Source organism: Enhydra lutris, unplaced genomic scaffold, assembly GCF_002288905.1.
Source record: "Enhydra lutris kenyoni isolate GAN:26980312 unplaced genomic scaffold, ASM228890v2 scaffoldscaffold49, whole genome shotgun sequence".
Classification (NCBI taxonomy): Eukaryota; Metazoa; Chordata; class Mammalia; order Carnivora; family Mustelidae; genus Enhydra; species Enhydra lutris.
The window spans coordinates 11112823-11134410 of NW_019154133.1; the positions used below are offsets into that span (position 1 = coordinate 11112823).

Genomic DNA, 21588 nt, shown 5'->3' on the forward strand with positions numbered 1-21588 from the left:
CTGTGTCAGTCCCATGTCAGGTTTTCTGCTCAGCAGGGAGCCTGCTTCTTCCACTCCCTCTCCCTCTGTTTGCTCTCTCAAGTAAATAAAATCTTTAAAAAAGAAAAAAGGTTTTGACTGAGCTGTATTCCTCCTCTCCTATCAATAACTTCACATTTTCTTTAAATTGGCTTGCTTTATCCCCCAAAACACATATCTTAAAGGACACCATAGTCACCACCATTCATAAATCGATATTGTTTGTAATAAAGTAATCATTAAATAAAGTGCAATGATAACAAAACAATGGTAGTCAGTTCCAGTTCTGAGCTTGAGGTCGGCTCAGAGATTAAACGGCAATCTGTGTATGAGACACAGTGGTGCCACCTGGCCACCTTCTTCTGCGGGTCATCAGAGAAATAAAAAATGAAATAACTTCATCAATGCGTGATTTGACATTATCACGTCTTACCTGAACATTACTTAAAATTACCTTGTTACCACAAGGATGATGATGATGTCATATCATACTGACATTTACTGAGTGCCTGATGTGCACCAGGCACCCTTGGAAGTGACTCCACTCTTCTATGGGGGTTGGATATTAATGGAACCCTCCTTTATTCAGTCTCTGCCAGTTCTGTCGTGATTCTGCTTTGGTCTTTTTCTACCTGAAGTGCTTCAGCTGATTCTATTTCTCCAGTACCTAAAGGCAAACACAATTCACTACTGTGATAGTTATCATCTAATGAGCACAACATTAATCCTTCTAATTAACTGGTGGACATTACTTTAAAACAGGCTTTCATGTTGTCATGGTTATAAGTGCAGAAAAAATTAATTTCCTAGAATGAAAAATAAAATTAAGCTTTTTTTAAAAAAAGATTTTATTTATTTATTTGAAAGAGAAAGAGAGAGCATGAGAGGGGAGAAGGTCAGAGGGCGAAGCAGACTCCCCCTGGAACTGGAAGCCCAATGCGGGACTCGATCCCAGGACTCCATGATCATGACCTGAGCCAAAGGCAGTTGCTTAACCAACTGAGCCACCCAGGTGCCCCAAATTAAGCTTTCTTGATTGACTGAGTGATTCATTCAACAGATAGTTATTGAGTTCCTCTTACAAGGAACGGCAGGGGGACAAAGAAGATTAGCTTCCCTGGCTGATGGTACAGCCAGAGTCCCAGAAGTCACCATCTCTCCCAGGATGTGGACACAAGAATGATCATGTTGATGTCATCAGTTATTGGAAAGAGTTTACTTAAGAGCACAGGAGAGCCAGGGGCTGAAGTGCGTGATTGAGAGAGGAGACTTCCAAAAGGGAACGATAAATTAAAAAACAAAAGTGCAGCATGGTGATTATAGTTAATCCTAATGTATCATACACTTGGCTACTGCTAACAGAGTAGAACTTAAATGTTCTCACCACAAAAAAGAAATCATAACTATGTGAAGAGTTAGGAGAAGGTAGCTAATATAGCTAAGAGTATAGCAGTAACCATTTTTGCAATTTATAATTGTATCAAATCAACACCCTAAACTTAAATACACTTAAGCCTTAGAAAGATAATCCATATATTTTTTTTAAGATTTTATTTATTTATTTGACAGAGGGAGAGATCACAAGTAGGCAGAGAGGCAGGCAGAGAGAGAGGGGGAAGCAGGCTCCCTGCCGAGCAGAGAGCCCTATGTGGGGCTTGATCCCAGGACCTGAGACCATGACCCAAGCCGAAGGCAGAGGCCCAACCCACTGAGCCACCCAGGCGCCCTGATAGTCCATATTTTAACTTCAGACCTGCTAGCCCTAGCTAGTCTGGCTGATTAGCACAGAAGTTTTCCTTTATAATTTAATAAATTGAAAGACTGTTAGTGTATATTCTATTATTTCATTCTTTCCCTTCTCTCTCTATACAAGCTCATTTCTCCCAGTATTTTTAATTAAATATTCAATCTAGATCTCTCCACCCCTTTGCTGTCTTCCTATGATTACAGTCCCATTTACTAATGTGCCTTTTAAAAGGCTTGGGTGCAGCCAGATCTTTGAGGCAAGTCCCCCACCACATCTAGAGGAGAGTGGGCAGAAAAGTATTTCATCTCTATGAGATACAGGATACAGACATTAAAAGAAACTAAGAAGCAAGAACATAATACCTAGGAAAGTCGACCATTTACAAGAGGGGAAGCCAAAACAGGGTGGAGTTGGGATGACCTTCAGGCCACCTGTGAACAGAAGCCAGTATTTTTCTTCTTTAGTGCATTTTATTTTCCTCTTGAACATCTGGTCCATTTCCTAATGGAAATGGAAATGCCAAATGGGTGTTGTTTTCATTCAGTTTGAAGAATGCGGCACAGGGTCATTTTGGTTGTCACAATTGGGGTGCAGGAAATGCTGTTTGTGTCTAATGAGTATGATGCTAAATGTTCTACAACGTACAGGCCAGTTCCCAGAGCAAACACTTATTCCCCTAACGTCCGAAGCCCGAGGTTGCCAAACACAGGATTAGAGGAGCAATATTCGGGATGCTGTAACATGAAGTCTATAATACCCTACGAGAGTTCAAACAATCAGAACAGAAACTGAGAAGGGCCATCACTTAACCGGTTGTTCTCTAGAGTTTCCAGAAGACTTGCTCTATTTACCCCCTGTCACTGTGCCTGGATTCATTCACAGATGGAGTTATAAAATTTTAAGATACTCTCAAAATGGGTTCTTGCTCCCCACATGGATGTCCCTTGATGCTAGCTCAATTTCTCATTAAGAGACTTTTGCTAATTCTTAAACCAGCTCCTTACTTTGCATTTCTGCAACTCCACTCTGCATCATATCTGAAAATGGTCAGATTAGTCAGCACTGCATCTGAAAATAGGAAGATTAGTCAAAACCCCCCAAGAAGTACATTTTCTTGGTGTTTGCTTCAAAGGCAAAGGCCTCAACCACCAATCACAGCTGCATGCCGAAAGACATTGTAGCACAAAGTAGGGCACGAATGCACTCGCAGGTAGTGGCCCTCACCACGCTGGTGATGGTGACCGCGCCAAGGGCGTGCAAGGCTCGGCCTCACTGGTCAGGTTCCTCACACTTCGGCTGGCAAGACTGACACTTCTTTCAGTTTAACTAAACAGGTATGGTGGAATGAATAGCATTTCATAAGGTTGGGGCTTCAGAGAACTGTCCTCTTTCTTGAATCGTTGTCAACTTCACATTTTTTTCCCCAAGGTTATTCGGTAATGGACAAGCGAGCGGCAGAAGAGAATGGGTTTGGCAGGGTTGTCAGGTAGCAGCTGAAGCATGTAATACAGGAGGGAAATTTATATTAGAGTGATAAGTATATATTATATATAATTATATATTGTATATTTATAGCATATTTCAATATTATTCATGTAATTTTTTAAAAGATCTTATTTATTTATGACAGACAGAGATCACAAGTAGGCAGAGAGGCAGGCAGAGAGAGAGAGGAGGAAGCCAACTCTCTGCTGAGCAGAGAGCCTGATGTGGGGCTCCATCCCAGGACCCTGAGATCATGACCTGAGCTGAAGGCAGAGGCTTCTTTAACCCACTGAGCCACCCAGACGCTCCTATTCATGTAATTATTATATACAATTCTTTACGATATATGTTTCCTTTATAGGGGAAGGAAATCACAATTGTGCAACTGCATGATAGGGTTTTGGAAGAAATATGTAAATAGAGCAATGGGACATAAACATGAGGAGGAAATGGGCATGGCTAAGCTCCGTGGAGAGTAAACATGGCTTAAAAAACAGAAATGGTCCTTGTAACTTCAGCTCTCACGGGTGCAAACAGGGTCCATCTGATTCCACTCTGTGGTAGCAAGATGCTCTGTTACCTCGGGTAAACAGGAAATGACAACTAGAGACTGCCCTGTAATCGGAGTAACCTGCTCTGAATCACCCTGCACACTAAGCTTTGCAGTGCTCCTGGATTGATATATAAATATTTCAGAGCTTGAAATAGTAAAAGGCTAGATCTGTTTGTGTCCGCACTGTATACTTGGGGATTAAGAAAAAATTAAGGAAATAATTTACTGTTACTGTTAAAAGCCCTGAGTGCAATATTTAGGACACAAAATCCCCTCCCTTAAAAAATGCGGGAAAGTCTGTTGCAGGAACTTTTTAAAATAACATACAAAACAGAATGCTCATTTTGCTGATGAAAAGCTAAGCACACCCTGTCCTTCCCCAACACCAATGTCAAGCAAATTGGTACGAACCGAAGATGAGACCCTTCTCTCAGTCAGGCTCTCCGTGCCTGGATTTTATCAGAGATTCGTTTTTTTATCTCTCACGAAGGATTTACCGCATCAAATGACTGCCTGCACCTCTGTTCTGAATCTTTGTTCAGGGAAGCAGTAGCCCTCCTCAGGACAGAATGCTTGGGTATGGTCCTTCATGGTCCTTCACTGAAACGCCAGAGACAAGAGCGAGCTAGAAGAGCTCCCAAAGACATCGGAAGGTTTGCTCGGAGCTGAGCAGATAGGAAGTGACTGGGACAGCATGGGCTTCTGATTCTGGGTGCAGGGTTAGGTCTGCTCCCGAAATGCTGATGGCCCCAGACATCCTTACATCCATGCATAGACCCACACCAGCCTGAAAGGTTCTCTCCAGGCAATCTAATAATCGAAATCCATTTGCATGTATAAACCAAACCTAAGGATATTTGATCTAAAGAATGAAAGTCCAGGGGTGCCTGGGTGGCAACTGCCTTCAGCTCAGGTCATGATCCCGGAGTCCAGGGATCGAGTCCCATGCCAGGCTCCCCACTCGGCTGGGAATCTGCTTCTCCCTCTGACCCTCTCATACTCCGCTCACTTTCTCTCTCAAATAGATAAATAAAATCTTAAAAACAAAACAAAAAAGAAAGTCTGTATGTACTCAGTTTTCTAGAAACTTCAGAGAAGTGGCCCAAGTGCCTCAAATGTACCCTTCAGGGCAGCCCAATATCACTTTAGCTTTAAGCAGTAGAGTACTTTGTAGAAAGAAAATACATTGTTTCTTATAGAAACACAAACAGTCCTAAAACTACCTGCATTTCAATTTCACTATCTACCTACTTGCTACCAGTGTAAATTTCTGGCTGTTAAGTGTTATGAGACTCTGTTAACTCTTCCGTGAAAGGGAGAAAGATATCACCTTCCTTGCTGGAAATGCAGATTCCTGAGTTCCGCTCTTAAAGATTCGGCAATTGGGGGGCCCAGGAACCATCATTTTTGGGAAGGTCCTCCTGCCATTCTGATGTATAGCCAGACACAGGAACCTTTGACTGATTACAATAATTCCAAGACAATAAAACTATTATTTTGGGAAAAACAAAAGGCATTTTGACATTTCATGTTCACCCAAACCAGGCATGAATCTGGGAGGATAGTATCCTATATCAAGAAAGGCTTAAATTTAGCATGTGTAATTTTATAGGCAGAGATTAAGAGGGAAAAAAAGCAGGAAGCCATTGATTGCTGGCAGGATTTCCTCAGCTTATCTGTGTAAAGGGCTTAACCAGTACTGGGTATATGGTAAATGCTCAATAAATGTTAACAATTATTTTTAGTATTGCATAAAACTGTGTTGGCTCACCTAGGAAAACTGTAAGTGATCATTAAAGCAGGGAATGATCAGCTCTTTATGTGAGCAAAATGCCTTTTAGAAATTATATATAAATACCAAAACACATTAAAATCACGGACATGTTAACTTCTTACATTTTCCCACCAAGCAATATCGGAGAGATCTCTTCTTACTCTTGCCTTACTTCTTCCTCTTTACAACTGATATTAATCCCTTTCTTTCTGAAAAACAAATACTAAAATTTACATAGAAAAGGGATATGTTCTCCTTCCAAGAAATTGGAGGTGGACACGCCCTTTAGGTCCTCTCATTGATCCTTGGGACCAACACTCAAAGGGTATATTGTAACACACACTAATTAAACACACATTTATGAGAAAATTCCACAAACTTCTCCTACCTTGTACTTTATTATCATACAAAATGTATCTGAAACAGCCGTGATGGTTTGAAGGTATAAAATGTTCGGTTTTAGGGACGCCTGGGTGGCTCAGCTGGTTAAGCGGCTGCCTTCAGCTCAGGTCATGATCCCAGCATCCTGGGATCGAGTCCCACATTGGGCTCCTTGCTCAGCAGGGAGCCTGCTTCTCCCTCTGCCTCTGCCTGCCACTCTGTCTGCTTGTGCTCACTCTCGCTCCTCTCTCTCTCTGACAAATAAATAAAAATAAAATTAAAAACAAATGTTCGGTTTTAGTTGCTGCATTTCCCCAGTTGAGTTTCGGGGGAGTTCTTGGTCTTCTTCATAAGCTTTCTGCCCCTTGCTGGCAGCAGCCCACTTCTTGCCCGTTCTTCGCTGGGGCTGGGTGATACTTCTTAGCAGGTACAAAAATGACTAAGTAACTTTTGGTAATGTCAGTCCCTTGCTGGGTTTTTAATATGAGAACACTCTGGGACCCTGCTCAATTATTTTAACCCTTTCTTCTCCCCAAGGTGTCCCTTAACCAAAGCACTAGCCACTATTAAAACAGGATTATAAATCATGGTTATTCGCCCACTGACCTTACTTATACCACCCAAAAAAAAAAAAAAAAAAAAAAAAAAAAAAAAAGCTGTGAGTTCTGAGGGTTCAGGCCTGACTTTGACAGTGTCTCTGCTATTGATGAATCTTTATGGAAGTCTTATCTTATATTTTTAACAGCAAAGCTTGGGCTCTGTTTTACTGAAGCTGTTTATATATCTAATCAGAGTAGATCAGGAAATGTGGCTGACAGCGTAGGGCTGCCTGAGAAACATAATATTTGCCGGCAAGCTTTACGGCAAGCTTTAAGGCCACCTCTCAGCTAAGAGCCATGATCAATGAAGTGTGCCTGAGGCCCTGTTTAGATTAAGGGAAATAAGCACATCGGTGGCCACATTCATCCCAAGCAAATCGTTTTCCCTCACGCAAGCTGCAGCGAAAAGCTTTCCAATAAACTCCTGACAGGACTCAAGACAAGCAGCTCCTCATGTGCCCCTCATGTGGCTGCGGGCCGCAGGCAGGGAGGGCACAGGCTCTCTAGGTTGACTAGAAGGAGGATGGCCTTGCAGGAAAGGGCAGCCCACCCTCTACCCTGCCGCTAACCACCTGCATGGCCTATGGTCAATTAATTTCTAACTCTTGTTTCATCATTTGCAAAAGAGATGCGTTAGGGTTCTCCAGAGTTAAAATACACACACACACACACACACACACACACACACACACACACACAATGAGAAAGACAGAGCTGTATTTTAAGGAATTGGGACATAGGATTGTGAGCGCAGACAAGGAAAATCTGCAGCGGATGCCCAGGCAATAGCCCATGTGGCTTGGGTCCACAAGCATTCTTGAGGCAGATTTCCCTCCTCCTGGGGGTGGGGGGCGGGGGGAGGGTGGGGAATCCAACCTTTGTTCTTACGGCCTTCAACGGACTGGGTTATAGATGGTACATACCTGTTACAGATGATAATATGCTTTACTCAAAGGCTCCCGATTTATTTTTAAAGATTTTATTTATTTTTGAGAGCAAGCAAGTGCATGAGCAGGGGAAGGGGCAGAGGGAGAAGGAGAAGCAAACTCCCTGCTGAGCAGGGAACTGACAGGGGACTCCATTGCCAGGATCCCAGGATCATGACCTGAGCTGAATGCAGACACTTAAGCAACTGCACCACCCAGGCATCCCAAAGGCTACTGATTTAAATGTTAATTTCATCTGAAACTTACCTTCACAGCTACATCTAAATTGGTGTTGGACCAAAAACTGGGAACCTTGGGTACCATGACCTAGCCATGTTGACACATAAAATCAACCATCATCACAGGGCACCACGGTAATGCTTCACTCAGGTAGGTTTGAGGAAAATTGAGTGCCAATGCCGACAAACACTTGGTGTGGGCCTCAACTGACCATTTGTGTCCCAAGATTTAAGGCAGATTGACTAATAATTGAAGGTTAAATTTTAAAACAGTAGAAAACCTGAGTTAGCACTAGATATAATTCAGCATTACCCTCTGATGGTACCTGCTTCAGCCACACAGAGGAGTCCTTGGCGGTCAGCTTTGGTTGCTGTCCTTGGAAGCTGAAGGATGACACCTGAGCAAAGGCATGTTTATAGGCTCCTAGACTTTTTTTTAAAGACTTACCTTCTAGACTTGAAAAACAGAGAAACTTTGTGGATACAGTCATCTTCTCATGGATGATTTCCTACCATGTGGCCCCAGCAATTTAGAACACAGAGGAGAAAGCTAAGGGCTCATTAACAGTCTCAGAAAGCATGTACCCCATAGTTGGAAAGGGGTGCTTAGGAATGTGGTTCCAATGTACATCTCCATAGTATGAAATCCAGCAGCAAAGAAAACTCATTGCTTCCATTTCAGTATCCTCTCCTGAGGAGGAAACTGGGCAGTTACTGGTGGAATGCTACCTTTCTAAGATTTATTAGGAGTCGTAGATGGCTCTGCAACCTGGAAGGTAACTTTGTATCCTACAGCACTCAAGCCTGATTTAATTTCATGTCAGTCCTAGAACTGCAACCACAATATGAACTGCAACTTTATAAATTGCTCCTTGGAGCAGCTGCCCTTGCAGGTGGGGAAGTCGGACGGGTGGAAGCATGGAGGGAGCTGGACGATTGAGAATCCACACCCCGAGTGAGCAGATATATTTCACCAAACTCTGCTGTTCTCAGCTGTCCCCCATTTCACCCCCACAGCCCCTTCTTCTTTCACTTGTGTTTGTCTCCTGCCTCAAATACTCATTTATTCCCCCAGAAGGATGTCAGATGAGATGTGAGGGAGAAACTGAATTATGCTATCATACTGCATAAGGCTTTTGGATTTCCAAAGATTATTCACCAAAATTTCTGCTTGTGAGAAACTCAGAATGAACAGAGTAAAGCCTAATTTACGTCTCCTCTCACAATAGAGTCCCTGATGAGAATATTAAAACAAACTGATGTCACTAAGAAAACAAAGCTCATACTCAGAAGCGCGGACTTCTTACAGGAGCTACAGAATGTGATTTGGGTTCATAACATCGATTAAGCCCATGCCTTAAAACCAGCATGCAGCAGCCAACGTTACAGGAAGGAAACCACATACAGTGGATCAGGGCGAATCTCCTAACAGTCTGTCCATTCTGTTACAGTGGGACGTTGTCTTATGCAGGCAGTGGCAGCCTGTTCTCAAAATTTCGTCACTTGAAATTATTCTGGACCAAGCATTTGTGGATAATGTGAGGACAGGCTTACCTTGGTGATGGGATGGTCATCGTAGCTTGAGAGGTATTTCCATGATTTAGAAAGAATGTGTGTGGTTAATTCTAAAAATAAAATAATTTAGAAGAAACGTAGGTAATGCTCTCATACGATTCACTGTAGACATATAAATTCGTCATATAAATATATATATACATATAAATTTGTCAGCTAACAGATCCACAGACACATGATCTCAATGCCAATCACATTTCAGATACTTAGACATATTTCAAGAATGAAGTTTAAAGATTATTTATTTATTTATTTGATAGACAGAGATCACAAGTAGGCAGAGAGGCAGGCAGAGATAGAGAAGAGGAAGCAGGCTCCCTGTGGAGCAGAGACCCCCCCCCAGTTCGAGGCTCGATCCCAAGACCCTGAGATCATGACCTCAGCTGAAGGCAGAGCCTTTAACTCACTGAGCCACCCAGGTGCCCTTCAAGAATGAAGTTAAATGCTTGTATTCACTCTGGCCAAAACTGGCCTCTACATAGCACTGCATGGGGTCTTTTAATGGTGAGAAAATGAAAATAAGAAAGACTCACAACTACATATTTACAAATCTCAAGATTTACCAACATCTACCACCCTTATGAAGAGAGTAAGTGATATAGGTCTACACACACGTGCACACACACACACCCTCCCCAGGAGCCCAGGAGAAGCTCCATCTTGTACCATCTTCTACTACTCTCATGTTGTGCGCTCAACTGCTCTTCTCTTAAATTGGGGAATTTCCTTGTTACCTCTGATCTGCAATCGGACATAGAAGAGCCACAAGAAGCATATTTCTTGTCCCAAACTCCAAAGCAGAAATGTGGGCTTGAGTCTGGGTCCAGCATCATCCACCCGATCTGCATTTCCAGCTCCTCGCTCAGTATCACGCAGTTACACCAGAATTGTAAGAAGTGGGATTCGCATCTCCCAGGCGTTCAGACACATTTCTCATACTTAAGCTGGACATTACCTTCAAGGTTGAGAGGGAGGAGAGCTACAGAGTGTATTCATGTGCTGAAGGAATATTGTGTGCAACGGTAGTAGGAGGGAAGGATGGAAAATATGTATTTATCTGGTTCCAAACCATTTCCATCACTGCTGGTGGCAGACTATCAGGAAGTTACTAAATGCCACAGTTTTTCACTTTAAAGTGGTTACTTTCATGTTAATTTCACCTCAATACATTATTTTTTCAAAATTATCCACAAAGCAATCCCCTAAATGATCTAAGGGTTTAACAATATTGGACTCCACCTTCCGTTCTCCCCTCCTCTTTCTTTGGGTTGTATTCTAAGCCTCCGAGTCTGGCCACATTGACCAGACCTGTCCCTGGCCAACAGTGAGGTAGGTGAAGTGTGGCTGGTGGCCTCCTGGGTCCCTGTTGATCTCTCATCTGCTCCATCACTGTCCCCAAGGCCCTGTGTCCTCTTACTACTCAGCACCTCCAAACCCAGAGAAATGCACCTAATGAGCCTACCTGGAGGTGGTAGGTTGATGGTTTACTCTCTAGTGTTGGAGTTTCGTTCAGCCAGTTACTCACCAAACATATTTTGAGGACTATGGAATGGTAAGTAGTTTTTTCCTTGGCCAAGCAGAAGAAAAGCACAGCGGGGAAGAGAAAGTCATGGAATTGTGAAAGGGTCAGAAATGTTCCAGGAAAGTCGAGACTTCAGTGTGCCTGAGCAAAGACGTGTGATCAGTAGCCGAGGAGCTCTGGGAGAAAACGAGCCTAGGAACAGGCTTCTAATGGTCAGGGAGTGAAGACAGGATGCTCAGAGGCTCCAGGAAATGGCTGGAAGAGCAGAGAAGGACAGAATCCAGGAGGTATTTATGATCAATTGAGTGCGGGGGCTGTTAGTGAGAAAGAGGGGTAAGGAGACCCATGTTACTAGCTAGACAGGCCACACAGTGAGTCACCCTGTTGAACAAAGTCTGCTTAAAGTAATGGGGAAGATCTGGAAAGGGAGATACCAAATGCAGGGGCAACTTGAATCTGAGGCAGATTGGGGGCAGAAAGTCTTTCTTGAGACCTTTCCAAAGTTTCCTTTCAAATTAATGACTGCGCCGATTCAAGAAGCCAGTCCATCAATATGGAAAAGGAGAATTTGTGTCAAATTCCACAAGCTGAGTTACTCTTAAAGAGAATTTTAATAATAGTCACACACTATTCTCCACATTCAGTTATATAATTGCATTTCAATCCCAATATAAGCTTCAATCTTTGACACAGCGTAAGTTCATCTTCAATTACACTTTAAAATATGCAATTTCATTTCAGTCTGATGGAGAATTATTTTATTTGATAAGGACCTAAGAAAAACAGCCTAGTCAAAGTCAAAATAGTACAAAACATCCATCTAAGAAATTCTTTATACAAGGTGCTACAATTTTTCCTGGAATACTTTCATGAGATTGAAAGGGTCAAATATGCAATAAATTACTTATTTCAATATGAAATTCCATCCAGATCAAGTTACGCTTATTGTGCGCCTGGGTCTATCTGTGAAAACCCCCAGTCACTTTCACAGCCAACACCTGATACATCACCAGCATCATAAACCTACCTTATAATATTAACAACTATTATAAGGCAGGAGGCAAATTACATGTAATTTTTTTTATATCTTAATATCCTTTTTTGTTATATCTTAATAACCTTTCTATTTTAAGCATCTCATTTTAAAAGTGGGGAGAAGAGGGGTTAGTAGTATTACATAAAACCATAAATGAACCAAAACTAAAGGAGTGTTGATGTAAACTAATTTAAATGCATTTACTTGTGTAAGCTATGCTACAAATAATCCCATTCGAGGGTAAAATAATATTGGGGAAAATTCTAGTAGTGAAAATAACCAAATAAGAGCATTTGCATTCTTCGACTTTAAAAAAATCAACCTGAGGGCACCTGGGTGGCTCAGTGGGTTAAAGCCTCTGCCTTCGGCTCAGGTCATGATCCCAGGGTCCTGTGATCGAGCCCCACATTGGGCTCTCTGCTTAAAAAAAAAAAAAAAAAAAATCAACCTGAATAATATAAAAGTTAGCAAATTCCTTAAAATAATGAGCTAAATCTTTCCTATTGTGAAAGAAATGGTAAATTTAAAACATTAAATCATACTGTTTGTAGTCATTAATAAATTGTTAAGTTGGTTCCTAAATATCAACATTTAATTATAAACTGCTAAGTTAAAGTCAGAATATGTGGACATTTGTAAATGGATTTGAAATTTTGTCCCCAATTTCCAGTTATGTACTGTTTTTAACTACACATAACATAGTGAAAGGAAAAGAATAATCAGCAAAATTCCAAGCTAACACAACAAGGATGGTTGGAAACTAAGCTTCAATTTTTAGGACGTCAATACATCTAAATAAACATTCAATTTCATTACTACAAGCGTTCCTGAGTTCACCTTGTAAATGACAAGGAACAATAGTTAAGTGTAGAATGCAAATAAAATGAAAGCTTTTCATATATCCCTTAGAAATCTTGAAATTTCACTCATAAAATTTGTGCAAAAAGTAGACAGAATAAAAGCAAATCATTGGAGAAAACTATATTTGGGAAGGATTTAAAGGCTTTTAGAGAAAGAGCTTTCATTTTTATTTGTTTGTAACAGTTTAGACTAATACTTTAACATGTTTCCAGGATTTACTGAACAACTTACAATAATATACTTTTATAAAAGTGATATTAAAGATTTTAAGGTTAATCTTGAAAATGTGTTAATGTATTAATAAAGGATAAAAACCTACTACCCTAATTTTGTAAATGTCTTAGCAAATCACTCATCAAATATATTTAAAGTGTCACTTTTTATATAATAAGACTTAATTGTGCTGTTTAGTGTATAAAAAGTTAGAAGCTATTATCAGGTGCCATTCACTGTTAGGTATCAATGTGTAATGAGGTTTCATTCTTACAGTAATGTATAAATTACGTGTGTGTGTGTGTGTGTGTGTGTGTGTGTGTGTGTGTGTGTAAATAAACTTTAAAAACTCTGTGAACGTTGAGGTTTCCTGCCCTGTCCACTGAGATAGAGGGGATGAAAATTTACTTTTGACTACTTTTAATTGAGCTTCTTTTACATTCCAGACTCTGTGATAGGACTTTGTATCTATTTTGTCATCTAACCTTTAAATTATGAGATAGCTGTTACTCTCTCAACATCATAGCTGGTAAATGGAGGTACTATTTTTAAAAATAAGGCGTGCTAAACATTTAAACAACAATTAGTACCAATATTTTTCAAATTCTTCCAAAATACTGAAAAAAGACACTTCCAAAGTCATTTTATATCCCAAAGTGTGTTTGCTAGGTCACAGGTTATTAACTCTTAGAAAAGTGATGACTATAATCATTGTGATTGTGCTTAATTTATGGAGCATTGGAATTCTGAAGCTAGAGCACAGAGTGGTCAAACAAGCAAAGACACAGAGTAAATCAAGGGACCAACTTTGCTTCCTTGGTATGCATATGAGAAAATTCAGTAGTTATTTTCCAGAAGAGCAAGATGATAGTTTTTGGACACAGAGGTCGAACTCAAGAGAGGCCAGGAGGAGAAGGCTGTGAATTAGGCAGTGGTTTCAAAGGCTAGCTTGTCCATAATGGCCTGGAGGCTGGAGAGACTGAGAGGAGAGTAAAGCAATTGAGAATGAGGTTGTCCTTAGTGGGGCAGAGGTAGAGACTGGTACGAGATTATCAGCCACAGAGGGCAGAAGGCAGAGAGGTTGACTCAGCAGGTGGGAAGTTTCTGGAATATGTTTCTATCTTTTCTTTTCAACTCCTAGCACCATCTCCCAGTTCAGCTTCTTATCATCTATTCCCAGATTAACGCAATGCTCCCTTACTGGTCACTGACCCCCTCCAAAGTGACAGTTCTCATTCATTAGAGTTAAAAATAACAAAGGTCATTAATATTCAGAATTAGCTAATATGTCGAGAAAGAGGTATGCTTCCACTGTTGAGAGAATTACTTCCACGGTAAATCTTTGATAAAGAACATTTGCTTATTTTTAGCTGTTTAGTGTCCACTTTGCTCTTTTTACCATCTATACCTAGAACTGTCTTAGAGGAGAATTCCCCATTGTATGGAGTCCTCACAGCAACTCCTGCGAGTCTGTCGGTATAGCGGTCAAGAGCATGGACTTTGATGTCAGACCACCCTGAGCTTGACACTGGACTCTGCCATTAATTCTTTCATCTTAGGAAAGTTGCCTAACTTTCCTGAAACTCTGTTTCATTAGTTGCTGATATCTATGTGTAGATCTTTGTTATATTTTTTCTAATGGGATAACCACCAGAGTTCAGCTTTGAGTTGAACCAGGGAAAATCAAACAGAAGAAATGGGTCCAGATATGGTGAACAGAGAGGAACGGATGTTTACTGAGTTCCTAGGTCATGCAAGTATTTCCAGGTAATTCAAACACATTGTCTCATTTTAACCCCCAAATCATTTCGTAAGATAGTATGATCATTATGATGCCCATTTTACAGATGAAGAAATAGAGTTGTTTCCTATGTCATATAATATTTAAATAGGACGAAGATTTAAACTGAGGTCTGAAACCAGAGGCCATGCTTTTAACCATTACCTAACATTGTTCCTGAAGGCTTAGGAAGCAGTGAGGGGAAGTCATGGGAACACTAGGCCACTAAGGGCATGGAGACCTGTGTAGGGGAAGGGAGGCAGAAATCCAGCTGATCCTGATGGTTGGATCATTGACCCAACCGCTAGTCCCACAAAGGACCAAAGTTCCAGACGGTGTATCTGCAGATCCCATCTTTAAGGGCTGAAGAGTTTCCTAGTGCTCCTGAGTATAAATATAATCAGTAATAAAAATCCTTTTAAGAAAACAATGGGATTATCTAAAGTGGCCTCCTTTCTTTCTAAGAAGGATAGGTCACTAATAAATCAATAAATAGATAAAAATGAAAACTACTTTCAGAAGGAATGGCTGGCCATTAGACAATATTACTAGTCCTAAAAGAACGGTATTGCTTATATGACAATTATTTGAAATCAGACTTGAAGCACTTGGCTATATTTGAAAGAGATAAACAGAAATCATTCACAGTATGAATCTGTTTAATACTTAGAGTCTCTCTCCCAGGTCAGTTTTCTATTTGAAAACAAGAAAGAATAACCAAGGAGCAAAGACAGGACTTCAGTCATCGAATCTGTATCCTATCGAGATCACCAGAGCATTTTTTAATACCTTAAATTTTTATTCACCAAGGAAAAGACTAGATTTATTAGGTAAACATAAAAGACCCACAAGTTCTAAAAATTCCACATTTTACAGAAATTCTTTTGATGTCTTCCTTGTCACCTGGACATTCCAGTTTTGAGGCTACCCATGGCTGGTAAGCTGTCAGCTATACAGTACGAGGACCTGAAGCGTATAACTGAGAAGATTCAACTACAGTGAAACAGTTGGTAAGTCTATAATCAATAAATAAAACAAATCTTAATAACAAAAGAGAAAATTCAGTAACTATTTAAAAAAGGACTCATTCACTGGACTAAAATAATAAAATTCAGAATTCTGCTGCTGTCTTGGCTTGGGCTGCTATGACAAAACATAATAGACTGGCTGGTTTAAATGACACATATTTATTTCTCATAGTTATGGAGGCTGGGAAGTCTAAGACGATGATGCTGGCTGATACCGATGATGCTGGCTGATACCGTTCCTCGTGAGAAACTTCATGTGTGCTCACAAGGCAGAGAGAGAGAGAGAAAGCTCTGATGTCCCTTCCTCTTCTTATAGGGTCACTAATCCCATTATGATGCTTTACCCCCGTGACCTTATCTAAACCTAATTAACCTTCCAAAGGTCCTACCTCCCAATACCATCATATTAGTGGTCAGGGCTTCAACCTATGAATTCTGTGGGAACACAAACATCAGTCCATAATATCTCCTAACTCTTCACTCTGGAGCTCTTACCCTGTAAAAAGCTAGCAAGATTAGTTTCCGATTTCAAACATCTCTCTGAATGTTGGCTGCTAACATTTAAAATTCTTACACTAAGTTTTCTCCCTCAGTTCCTGCTTCCCTAATTTATAAACTTACTATTTCTTAATTAAAATTATGCAATTTTGCCTAACGAGAGCTGTCATTTATTTTTCACCCATTTACTACTGTTAGCATGCAAAATTGAGTCATTCTCTCTTAACAAATGAAAACCCATGAGCAGGCTATAGTCATGCTTTCTTTACAGAAATGTACATGAAACATCTTTTTTTTTTTTTTTAAACAAATCACAACATATTTAACTAAGCTTGGATTTCTCAACACAAGTCTATCAAAAGGTGAACGTGGGGCGCCTGTGTGGCTCAGTGGGTTAAGCCTCTGCCTTCGGCTCAGGTCACGATCTCGGGGTCCTGGGATCGAGTCCCGCATTGGGCTCTCTGCTCAGCGGTGAGCCTGCTTCCCTCTTGCTCTCTCTCTGCCTGCCTCTCTGCCTACTTGTGATCTCTCTCTGTCATAAAATAAATAAAATCTTTAAAAAACAAAACAAAACAAAAACAAAAAAAACCCAAAAAACCAAAAGGTGAACCTGCCTTGCTAAGGTTGCACATGATCTCCATGAGGACTGCTCAAACTTTCCTTGATGAAGAGGCACTTCCATCTGGTCTAACATCTGGTCAGAGCCCACAGAATTGCAGGAGAGGCTATGAAGTAGGACAGGGCCTGGGGTGTTAGGGGCAGAGCCGTGGTTGCCAAATTGAAGGCCTCTCAGGTAAAGCTTGGGGATTGCCGCCTATGCCTTGGGAATCCAACTATGATATAAATATCTGTGTTCCTCCCAAATTCATGTTGAAATCCTAATCTCCAATGTGATGGTATTTGGAGGTGGGGCCTTTGGGAAGCGATTAGGTTATGGGAGTGGAGACTTTATGAATGGGATTAGTACCATTATGAAAGGGACCCCAGAGAGCTCCCTTTTACCCCTTCCACTTTGTGAGGTTACTACAAGAAGCAGGCTTGGACTCTCACTTGACACAGAATCTGTGGGCGCCACGATTTTGGACTATCTAGCCTCCAGAACTGTTAGAAATAAATGTTTTCTGTTTATAAGTCACTGTCTATAGTAATTTTTTATAGCAACCTGAGCACACTAAGACAATCCTGCTCAATTTGCTAGGCTTTTACATATTTTCAAGATTCTAGGTGAAAGAGCCACAGCTTTTGTGCCCAGAATTAAGTATAGAAGGAGAATGAAAAGTGTGTAGTTTCCGGAAATCTTACTAGAGATTCATTTTTGATCTCTTCAGTAAACTTAATTTTTTCCACCTTTTTTTAATGCATTAGCCATCTTATACTCTTCAAGGACACCTATGTTTCTCATGCAAAGCTTCAATTTGCATGTACAAAAGGTCATTTGTGTGTACAGAAGTAAGAACACCCAAACCTCCAATATCCATGTGTGCACTGAAGAGCACACTTAAAATGTCACATTTCGTAGAACTTTCTCCCATCCAAAGACATAGAAATTTGGCTGGATGTATTTGTGAAACTAAAATTGCTCTCCAAGAGGCTTACCTCACCTTCCCATGGCAACCAAAACAAATCTGGAAATGGAAAGGCTATGAAACCACAGATATTCTTTTAAAAAATACCATTGTAATGCTGAAGGCGGCATTGGAAACCAGCACATCCTCACAAACATTTCTTTTACTGCCTCTAAATTCAGTTGGGTGTGAAACCCTTCTGGTCTGGGCTCCTAGCAGACTGAATTGGTGGCACAGATGTTAGCAACGCCTCTCCTCTCTGGGACCAAGTGGGCAAAGCGGTCAAAAGTCCCATCACAGCACATGTGATCCGCCATGCTCTGTGTTTGCCACACACCTTGGAGCAGAGGGAAAGGAAACTTTGTCAGAGGATTTTGTTCTCCCAACGCCTCAGCCCTGCTGCCATCACATCATCTGTGTCACATCTCACGTGGGAAGACTCTTGATGGAGACGGTGAGTTTGCAATGGTCCACACCACAGACTCAGAATGCGGTCAACTCTTCCCCTGCCCTTCCCACATCAGTGCGGCTGCACGCGTATCGTCCACACCACCATGGCCCACGCCTCCCACCCCAGGGTGCTGCTTGGGTTTCCCTGCGAATGCATTCCTGCAGTGCCTGCCTTTCATGTTCTGACTTCGATCAGAATAAAAATGGCTGGGCGTCCCCCTCTCTGTATGTTCTGAAATGAAAAAGAATCAATTAAACCAGCCGTATTTCCATCAGGGGGGCTACTGCTGTTCCCCAAACAGCTTAGGCTGTCTTCTCATAGTTTATGATGTCAGCAGGATCTCCCGACTGAAATACAGCCTTGAAATCTCACCCCACCCCTCTCCGGCCCTCTGTCTGCGGTATATATTATTCTTGTAGTTTTCAGAGACAGCTGTGTGAATTAATGAACTGATGTGAGAATCGGAGTTGGCCTAGAGCCCCATTTAAAAGTCATGTCGGTGACCTCATAAAAACAGCAAAGAATGCTTACAGCTCGCTTGCAAAAGAAAGCCATTTCTTCATAACTTGGAATGCCCGCATAATTCAGCACATATTTTAACCCCAAATGATTATTTCATAAGAGAATGAAAATTTCCCATGAAAAAGACATTTAGCCAAGCCAGGCAACTCTAAACTTTAATTGACATTTCACAGTATGTAGCAGCGGGCTCTCCGGGGAGGGTAGAGTATCATTCCTGCACCTGCGCTTTACCTCCAGCCTTCTAGTCTTTCAACCATTAAACATTTTTCATTAAAGCATTTCATATAGAATTAGCCTAATCTGATTTTAACGAAAGTATTCTATATTTAGTTTTTCACACTGTATTAGTCCAAACCATTAGAACTAGAAAGGCTGGGCTTTTGTTCACTGGCAAAAAACAGAAGGGCGGTCCGTGCCCACTCACTTCAAAGGTGGCCCTTCCTTTTGCTGGGTGTCCTTGGAAACAAACGCAGCATTTCTAAACTAAGTCATTCGTGGGTAAATTGTAGGCCTTCGAGAAACCAAGACATGTAGTAAACTTGACTGGTCACAGGATCTTCTTCCTTTCCCTATGGACAGTCATAAAGAGCCCCCCCTCCCCCGCCCCAGAGCAAGAGCTCTTCGGAAGCAGGGAAGGAGGCAGCATATTTTTGCTAGGGCAGAACGGAGAAAATGTGCAAAATTTTGCATCTTACGGTTTGAGTTTTATAGCTGTTATCTTGCTGGCAATCTTGTGGGAACAGCTGCAGGATTTTAGGATGTGTGACTTGAACAACCAGAAAGGAGGCCTTTCTAAATGCTCCCAGTTAGAATCCAAGAGGGCTGAGCAGCTTTGTAGCGCGCTCTGGCGCGCTCGGAATCTGACGCTGCCGCACATTTAAAGCGAACCAGCCGGCTCCGGAGACCTCGTTTTCTCTGAAAGGCTACACTCTATTCTCTCTCACTTAGAACACTAATTTCTCTGAATTGAGAACACCTGAGGTGACAAAAAAGTCACTCTTTTCAGATAGTGGTGATAAGTCTGTTTCAAATAAACAAGTCCAGGAAATACTTTTTTGACTTAGCTTCTCTGGGTTTAGCATTTACTTAAGACAGCTTAATAGTGTTCTTTTTATTGATGTTTCAACTTGACAAGCAATCAAACTGAATGTGCTATAGGAACGTTTACCTATAGGACACTTGAATGATATAGGACCATCAACTCTGCTAAATGGTCACCGCTGTGCTTGATTTAGCCAAAACAAGACAATAAACACCTGTGGGGCAGGACCGAGCTGGGCCGCAGTACTTGTGTGATAAAAGGAAATGTGAAGTCATAAAAAGATTTTCACTGTGTAATTAAAATATTAAATCTTCCAATTTTTAAAAAAGATTTTATGTATTTGTCTGAGATAGAGACAGAGCACATAAGCAGGGGGAGCAGCAGGCAGAGGGAGAACCAGGCTCCTTGCTGAGCACGGAGCCTGATGCAGGACTTGATCCAAGGACCCTGGGATCATGACCTAAGCCTAAGGCAGACACTTAACCGACTGAGCCACCCAGGCATCCCAGAATATTAAATCTTCTAACGCAAGTTCTGATAAAACATACAGGAGTTGACTTCATGCAACAGAAAGTCTCTGCTACACCCGGATTGTGTTTGATTAAGCGTGAGGGGCGAGTTTAAAGCATACACACATAGTGTGGGTATTTGACTCTAAGACTTAGAAATATGGATAGTTCAGATGATATAATATAGCATCTGTGTCACCTGAAGTGGGGACCAACCAGGAAGGCAAGCCACTGGGGAGAAGTGAGGCAGTGCACAGTGAAAGGCGTGAAGAAGGGACCTCATCAAAGAGGTCCTAGATTTTTGAGGCAGGGAGCAAAAAGCCACCAAAATGGGAGACCTGTTGCCCACGCAGTAGGGAATCAGTCCTACCTGACTTTGAAGAAATCATCTGCTTGCTGTTGTCATCAGAACAGCTTGTCGTTGTGAACCACCGTACCTGGTTCTGGAGAACTACCTTCCTCTCTGACCCCGCTGCTGGGAAAGATGGCCCTGGCTTCCCGGGCAGGGTGTGGCTGGGAGGCCCCCTCGCTGGGCCCCAAGGGTCCCAAGTTAGGAAAGGATATAATAGAACTCGGACACTGGATGGGAGAGAGGTGGTCAAAGCCAGGGCCTCCATGTCCGTAAGTGGGGCTGAGGAGACTGCGCTGCAGGGAGCGGGCCATGACCGAGAGCGGGTAAAGCACGTGCCACATGGAGTGGCCATCCTAGCGGTCATTTGTCAACAGCCATTCTCAGGAGTGGCTGCAGCAGTAGGAATACAAGGTGAGTCCAGCTGTGGGGGTCAAGCCGAGCAGCTGGCTGGACCCATGAGCGGTGGGCGTGAGCTACACTCACATGAGTCCTATGTTTCCAACAGGCCAGTGTGAGAGGCAAGTGCTTCCTGTTTGCCTGGAATGAGCTACTACAGCCTAGTAATGAGGACCTGAGACACTTAGGCCCTCCCATTCCAGGTGTAAAGATTTCCAAGGCACCTTTTAGGAGAATTGAAACAAGCAACCCCTTTCCCCCACCACACGCACCAGCTTGTCTGCGAGCGCGGGCATGTGTGTGCACACACGCACATGGAGGACTCAGTCTAGGGAAAGGAGCCTTATGAGGAACAAAGTGTGTGTAGCATTAATTATCTCTTCCTAAATGGACACAGACACCTGGCTTCTCTTCCTACAAGATTGAAGGATGCCTGGTGAGATCATCTCTTACCTGGAAGTCACTGGTCCACAAAAGGAGCAAAGTCCTTGGGAGGTGGGATGGGGTGGGGTGGGT

General features: G+C 41.9%; 1 protein-coding gene across 1 annotated transcript in view; it reads left to right on the top strand.

Annotated features, from left to right (window-relative positions):
• Positions 1-21191, top strand: part of LOC111156789 (transient receptor potential cation channel subfamily A member 1) — a 105271-nt gene extending 84080 nt beyond the window's left edge. The window contains exon 29 of the mRNA XM_022517853.1: positions 20678-21191. Within this exon, the coding sequence (XP_022373561.1) occupies positions 20678-21191 (514 nt within the window). The remainder of the gene's footprint in view (positions 1-20677) is intronic.
• The last annotated feature ends 397 nt before the right edge of the window (positions 21192-21588 follow it).